At 38.6% G+C, this 8,267-nt stretch overlaps 1 protein-coding gene across 1 annotated transcript; it reads right to left on the bottom strand.

The window, feature by feature from the left end:
- Window positions 1-1,383: 1,383 nt before the first annotated feature.
- LOC111225522 (mitochondrial amidoxime-reducing component 1-like) lies at window positions 1,384-6,374 on the bottom strand. Its single transcript, XM_022750453.1, has 7 exons — window positions 6,136-6,374; window positions 5,184-5,354; window positions 4,280-4,442; window positions 3,589-3,732; window positions 2,855-2,916; window positions 2,378-2,449; window positions 1,384-1,767 (listed from the first exon to the last, which is right to left on the bottom strand). Exons 1-7 carry the CDS (start codon window positions 6,354-6,356, stop codon window positions 1,641-1,643), a joined length of 960 nt encoding a protein of 319 aa, XP_022606174.1. The 5' UTR covers window positions 6,357-6,374; the 3' UTR covers window positions 1,384-1,640.
- Window positions 6,375-8,267: the final 1,893 nt, after the last annotated feature.

The raw sequence follows: 8,267 nt of genomic DNA, 5'->3' as shown, positions 1-8,267 counted from the left end.
ATAAAAGGAAAGGAATATTTTTTTATTTGTATTCTAACCATTGCTTCTCTGCTGTTATTGAACGTCCTTTTCTTTCTTCCTAACCGCGGTGAGGACAATCCCAGGCAACGTGTTTTTTTACTTTCTTGCCAAGAGTTTACTGGTATTTATCAGTACCAGTAAAGCTCATTAATCAACATGTGTTGTGACAGTGAATCTCTTCCTCTTAACACATAAACTGCCATGAAATCACAAAGTGAGTTGATAAACTTGTTGCTTGTTGATGTAAGAAAACCAAATAAACCTCATGGATGAATGGATATCGTGCTGGAATCATTAAAAAGAAACATGCTGCTGCATTTGAATGGATGATTCTGGAAAAATATAAAACAAATCAAGCTCCACCATCAATTATGTTCATACATCAGTTCGAAATAAACAAGATGATCACCATGCTGAGTTGTCACTGCTGCAAAGAGGTTTTTTTTCCCCACTGCAACACAAATTTACTGGTTGTTAAACAAATATCCAGAAACATCTTCAGGCTCTTACTGTGAAGAAGAAAAGACTGCTGCTCCCTGCTGGCCGTGCTGTGTAACTACTGTTGAGTGTCACAGGCGCCACCAGTGCTTCAACTGCTCACACTCAAGGTAATGTAAGAATATTTGGATGTAAAACACCTCCACCTGTTAGTTCATCAATCTTCCACACTGACAGGGTGCACAGGTTTTTCCCCATTAACTGAAAGGTCACAGGTTTGATCTTTGTTTCCATCAGAAGCTTCAGCATGTTTGTCCCCGACCCACTGACATGCTGCTGGGGAAACTTTGGAAGTTTTTCCTAAATTAAAGCATCAAACACATGAGAACAGGGAAGCTGGGAAATATTTACCTTGACAGGTGATACAGAACAGGCTCAGCTCTGCTTTTATACAGCGGCTTTAAACATTCACAGCATGGATCCCAAACTGAAACACACTGAGCAGTTCTTAATTTTCTTCATTAACATCTAAAATACAACCAATATCGAAAATACCACTATGAGAAAAACTAATAGATATCATATATAATTGAGAATGTTTAAGAATGTTTTAAAAAAAATATTGAAATTAGGCTTCTTTTTTTAAATAAACACATGCCTTAAAATAAGAAGACATTAAAATGTTAAGAGCATTAAATGGGGGGATGTTTATAATTAAACAGATTATCAGCATTCAAACAGATATAATAGCTACTGTTCTGCTACTTTTTAATCCCAGAGGTTGTTGTTGTTTCTCTGTCCTGTTTATCTGAGGAATAATTGCACATTCTGTATTTTATTGCAAAAACTGGAGCCTTTTAATTTCTCTCATTAATGGCATCGTGTACTATTAGGATTTAATGACCACTGACCTCAACCTGCAGTTGTTAGAAATGTGTTTAATTCAGATTCCATTAGTATTATAGCAATAAAAAAAAACAACTTGATTATTGATGTATTTTAAACTTAATACAACTGTTACATATTTGTATTTTTTTTCTTCATTATTTGTGCGTAGTACATCTATGTAAGGGCTTTCTTTAGTGTGGGTTAACACAGTGATTATACAGCGACTTTCTCCCTCCTTCAGAAAAGCGACTGAATGTTTTGACACCATGTTTTACCCTCTCCGACTCCCTCTATCAGCGGCTGATCTTGTACACCACGTCGCCGACCTGCAGGATCCCCGTCTTCTTCACGGTGTGCAGCTGTCCGAACAGCGGCGACGACTTGTAGATGTGCTTCTCGGACGGTTTACACAGACGATAGCTGTGGAGGAGTTGTCACCAGGATGAGTTCAAAGACGTCAGACAGGAAAAAAAAAAATACATGGAAATATCTCACTGATTAAAAAACAGATTTTCTCAAGAGAAGGAGTAAAGTTTAGGATTTAAACTCTGATTGACGAGGTACAAACACCATTTAAATAAAATAAAGTTAAGGAAAACTGTCTTCAGGAGATAAAGGAGTGTTATAGATAAATTAGGAAAAAAAGAATACACACCAAAAAAGTACAACTATTAGTCTCTATTTTTGCAGTAATATCCTTTATTGGGTTTGTTCTCTGAGGCTGGGAGGAAATGCCTCTGATACGTACTGTGGCTGAATCCAAGTGCAAAAAGAAAAAGCCACGTATACAGTTTAACTTCAGGCAAACCCTAAACCACAGTTTAATGATATTATAGAGACTGGGAATTATCCACCAAGTCTACAGGTCTTAGAAATGTGAGAAAAGTTAAAGCCTTTACTGCCTCCAGAGTGACGCCGTGTTTAGTCTGATAAACCACAAAGGGACTTTTCCAACTGGTTTCAAAAAGTAGCCCTAATTGTAAATTTAAAACAGTAACCTTCCATAAATAATGCTGAGTTTAAACTTCACCTTTTCAGTGTTTCCAAAGGCTCTTTTCTGTTCATGATACCAGTTTCAGGGTCAACTGTGGTGAACATACACCTGGAAACAACAACAGTCACAGTTTAATCTCCACAGTTAGAAAAACAAATGCATACATTTTAACATCAAATAAACCCCAAACAGTGCTGCAGCTTTACGTTCATTGTTGGTAAATTAATTAATCAAAAAAAAATTTTTTTAATACTCTTTATATTTCAAATTTCATTCCCTTACAGGAGTCACCTCTCAACAAAACCAAGGGAGCCAACAAGTCCATGATCTCTACAGCATATATCCCCCCACCCCACCCAAAATACACACACACATATACACACACACACACACATATATATATATATATATATATATATATATATATATATAAACAAATTATTTTTAATTGATTTTGAATAAATATATCTTTCTAATTAATTAAAATCTGTGTGAAGCATCGACCATTGTTACCTTCCACATGACAATATACGCTGCAGTCGCACGCTGCCAATCTGGATTTCTTCCCACGAATCCTGAAAAAGCAAAGCAGTTGGTTTAGGAGTTGGAGATAAACTCAATCCACGTGGCTCACACTGAAAAGGGCGAAGTATGAGTCAGAAACAAAGAACCAAATGATCATTTTTCAGACAGGAGGGAAAAAATTAAGCCAAACTTCAGGGGCTGAAGTGTAGAAAGCAAGACCAGCAGTCAGAACAATCAATTATATATTATCAATTGATATCCCTCATTACAGCTGATCTCAGAACAGCATTCTGTCTCATAATGGACCTGATACCTGTTGCATTCATCATGTAGTTCACTGCCCTCTTGTAGCGGCAGTAAATATTAAATGTTTATATTTATAGTAAAAATAGTAAATATTTTGAAGATAATTTTCCTCTATCATGCACATTCGATATGTTTACTGTCAGTTCAGAATAATAATCCTAAAACTTCTTCAGCCAGGAAGGGGTGCAGAAAGGTGAAGATGTCCAGGCAGAGAGCAGCAAGATGCAGGAAAGCACAGGGAAGACAAGGCAGCACTAAATCATGAGACAGGACCTTGATTTAAGAGAGATCTGCTGCTGCCGCCGTCAGGAAAACAAGTTTTGAATGGAGCCAGATTTCTAATCTTGTAGCCGAATAGACGAATCAGCGTGGGAAAGAAAAGTCATTTTCAGATGTGCTTCTTGCTGCCAACACACCTCATCAAATGCCTCACAGTCACCAACCACAATGTTTGGGCGAAAACGGTCAACAGTGACGTCCTTCCCTAACCTGCTGCTGAGGTCCTTAACAGAGGCGTCCGACAGCAGCATCACAGGTGCGATATCTGTGTACGCCACTTGCTGGATAAACGGGTAAACACCACAAGTGCAATCACAAATATACAATATTTAAGATTTCAACTTGGAGAGAATCAAAGCACAGACAAAAGCAGGAGAACAGGAGCGTTAAAATGCCCAGTGTTGGGGAAGCTACTAACAGCAACATCAATTACTTCACGCTGGAAGAAGTCGAACAACAACAAAGCTACCCTTCTGAGAAATCTAGTTTGGTCAAAGCTACTCAGAAAAAGTAGTTCAAACTACTTTGTTAAAAAAAAAAATGATGAACTAACAATGTACATGTGATACGAAATTATAGCAAAATATAAAAAAATGCCACTCAATTGAGTTTATTGTAAAAAAAAAATAGAAACAAAAAAATAAAATAAAAATACAATACCCCACTATTTATGGGAAAGTGTAAGTAATGTCAGCTTTGTATGTGTGCGAGTCCGGCTGAGGCGATTCTTCCGCAAGACTGAAGCACATATGAATGTAGTTGAACTTCCAGCAAGTTACTACAAAATGTAGTTAAAAGTATTAGTTTAATTAACAACACTGAAAATACCTCATACTGTGGGAAGAGAGGCTCCTTCTCCACGGGTCTCCTGGCCCTCATCTGGGGTTCAAAGTGCACCAGGCGGAAGGTTTTCTCTGCCCCCAGATAGCGAGTGAGCCACTGAGACGCTTCCTCGCCACAGTCCCGGCCCTGAATGTCAGAGCGAAACACTCTGCAGCACGAAAAACAACAAGTGTTAGTCTGGAAAAATCAGTTGGAATAATGTAAAATAACAATAATAGTCAATAGGCACTAACATTTTAAAATTAAATTACATTTTTTACAATATCTATTATAGTCCACTTTATATAAAATATGCACGATTGGCAAAACTAACAGATATAAGAGATACAAAATTAATCTCCAACTATTTTGATCATCAATTAATGATCTTTTTATGCAAAAATGCAGAACTCACTTGTTTCAGCTTCTCAGATTCAATGACTTGCTGCTTTTCTTTGTTTAATGATTGTAAACTAAATACTTTTATATTTTGGACGATTGGTCAGATAATATTAAGACGTTTGAGGATGTCAGCACAAACTGTGGGAAATTGAAACAGGCATTTTTCATTATTTTCCAACAGTTAATCCAGAAAATAATGAACAGGTTAACAGATAATGAAAACAATCGTAAGTTGCAGCCCTAGACTTCAACTGTTTGTATCTTTCTGGTATTTTTAAAGATGGCTTTAGGCACTATCATATTTTTAAAATAGACACTTGATACTTTTGATTAAACATTTAATCAAGCTGTAGATAAGTAGCTACTGGAAATAATAAATCGTCAAGAAAATGTAAATGTTCCCTGGTAGCCTAAAAAACGGCAACTTCCACTGTACCACTCTCAGCTGACGTCACATAAAAAGGAATAAAACAAATAAACCACCACAGAAAACCCAAACCCTGACGACCTGCAGTCGATGACGGGGTTGTCGGGCTGTTTGACGGGGAACCTCAGCTCCTCCATATTTGGTCCGTTCAAACAAACCTGACCTCCCTCGCAGGTCAGAGACACCAGCACCAGACGGGGCTCCTGTCTGCCCGTCACCATGTGACCGTCCTCTGTCACCACCAGCCAGTGTCTGCAAACAAAACAAAACACAACTGTGAAGTTCTCTCATTTGCACCATTTGGCACCTTTTCCTGCATTTTACCTGGCATGTTTGATGTGCTAGCACCGGGAAACTGAATTAAATTTTGGCAGGGTTTCAGACCTGTATCAAGACTTCATGAAAATCTCCTTAAAAGTTCAGAAATAATTTTAATATTGGGACATGAAGGAAAAACACCTCCCAAAACCAAATTACACATTCAGGGAGTGTAATCTATGCAAATGCAGTCTGAAGTTTATTCCATTTGTGAAAGAATTAAACCAGATTTACACTTGGAGAGGGGAAACCTTTGACTATTTTCCTTCAAACAGGGATTTAAAATCTACGATGAAAAATACAAACACTCACGATAATTCAGAACCTCATTATGTATACTAGTAGTAGTACTGAGTCAAAATAATAAGATGCCAACATCAAAACTAAACCATGATTATTTTTACTTTGTCATTCCCATATTTCACCTTTTTTCTCTTTTCCAGGTGGACTTCCATAAAAATGGCAAAATAAATGAGACAGTAAGAGATATTCGCATGTTTTGAAAACCCCCCATTAATAAACTAATCAAAAAGGATGCCATGAAAATCTATATAGATAAATATAATCTATAGGGAAATACATTTTAAAAAACTACATTAGTGGATTATAAAATGTAAGATGCTAAATTTGACTATTTTAAAAGTGTAAGCAGTAAAAACCTGACAAGTGATCGGCTGCACTCCAACATTATAAACTTAAATCCTTCGTGCACAACACTCGACGATCCTGCATCTCCCCGAACTTCAAACCAATTTTCTGACACTCTACGAGAGCCACAGACACCGCTCTGCCGGATTTGAGAGGGTGAATGAGCAGCTGCGACACTACGCCTACACGCACAACTTTTTCTGGCTTTCGCAGGTATTTATATCCGAGCCCGAGTCCCAGAACAGCGACGCCGGCTCCGCCGATCAGAAGAGCCGCTTTCTTGTCCATTTTGGAAGCCCGCACACTTTCTTGAACACTGAACCTTAATTATAGAGACATTGGATTTATTCTCACTTTTGGAGTTACTCCCTATTCAAGTCGTATCACGCCTCTATCATAATGCATGAAATAACTGCTGGCTCATTATCCTGCAGGTGAGATGACAGTGGCAGCAAAACTATCTGTCTGGGTGTGGGAAAAAATATCAGGTCAGGTGTGATTGGTTAAAGAAAACTGGAAGCTTTTGGGCTTTTTTAAAAAGGGATGGGTTTAGAGACTCTGCCTCCATCACGTTACATAACCCTTTTCCTCAACTGTAGACCTGTCCCAGTCATTGTCCCAGACCTGCTCTGTGTAGGTATGCTCACAGTATTCTGGAATACCAATAAAATCACACCAATACAGCAAACTTTGGAACTAAGGAGAAGTTGAGTATATTTTCTTCAACAAAAAAAAGGGGTTCCCCTTCACTTTCAGCAGGAGGTGACTGATAAGTTAAAGCAAATGCTTACCAATGACATAATGAGTCCCTCCTGTAGTCCGTGGGCTGCCCCAGGTGTCCTTGTGGAAAAGAAGGGGGTGGACTTTGATTTTGATATAGGCAACCTGGAGGTAATGTGGCTGCTCTCTTCATTGATCTGTGGCATCTTGCCTGAATTGCCACCTCTCCATCTACTATCTCTGACACTGCGTATATCCGGGCAAAGGGGAAAATATTAGAATTCCGTTACTAAAAAAACATTTTGAAATAGTAAAACTAGCTACGGCTGAGTAAGAACATGATGATGAATATAAAATAAACCCAACATATCCAGAGATCGTTAAACAGTGAGCTTGCTTACAGTTAGCCCAGGCAGTTAACCAGTTAACGTTAGCCTAGCGTTAGCCTAGCGTTAGCCTAGCGTTAGCCTAGCGTCAGGGGACTTGCCTTGATCGTCGAATAAGTCGTTTTTCGACCAAGAACTCGTAGCCTCAAGTTTAGAGCTTGATGTTATTGAAAACATTTCGGCGATTCTGTTGACATCGGCCTTGTGGTCTTCGGTAAGTTGTGGAATGACTCATTGACAATAATTTTGTCCACGTTTGGGTGTTTTACTGATCGGCTACAGGCACTGAAGGTAACCGGATGTAAACACCCACGGCGGTTGACTACTTCCGGTTTCTTGATAGCAACGTTTGGTACGCCCATGGATGTATTACAAGACCCCCCCTCAAAGTCGAAACGTCCCCGTTTTGCCAGTAAGAGAAAAAATGTCCACAAATTTCCAGTGTTGATTGCAAAAGCAGCTCAAATACCAACAATACAGTGTAACAAAACATAGTCAGTAGATTGACTTTTCTCCCACCTTAATGAGGAATTAGCTGATCAGAAATGCAATACAAACAGGTTTTCAACCTGACACATTACAGTCTGTACCAATACAAAAAACATTGGCACACAACAACAACCAATCTTTCCTGGCAGTCGACTGTAATTCTCGGAGGACACACCTCAAAAAGCACATGGCAAACACAGCAGTCTGTTACACTTACATCACTTGGTTGTGGTTTAAGTGATATTTACTGGTGCCAATGAAAATGAGAGTCTATTTCACCCTAGGCCTAATTCTAGCTGACACTGTTTACTGGCAAATACGACTGAATTAAAAATAGTTAATTTAGTAGTAGTATCCTGTCCAATCTCAAAGCAAAGTCCAGAGGGCACGTGGTTCTGTTGCCTTCATCGGCAGATCCTGGGTTCCAGTACGTTCAGAAAGAACGAACAACAAGAAAAATGAACTTAAATTTATTCAGCGTCTCAACCTTGTGCTGAGTAACCCTCTGCCCAATCAATGTTTCAGTTCCATTGAATTCATTGTTTTACCCAAGGCTTTTACCATACAAACGAGCCATCTTCCCAATCAAGTAGGATCTTTGGAT

This window comes from Seriola dumerili, unplaced genomic scaffold (assembly GCF_002260705.1).
Source record: "Seriola dumerili isolate Sdu_G_001 unplaced genomic scaffold, Sdu_1.0 BDQW01000149.1, whole genome shotgun sequence".
NCBI lineage: Eukaryota > Metazoa > Chordata > Actinopteri > Carangiformes > Carangidae > Seriola > Seriola dumerili.
This window is presented reverse-complemented; position numbering and strand designations above follow the sequence as displayed.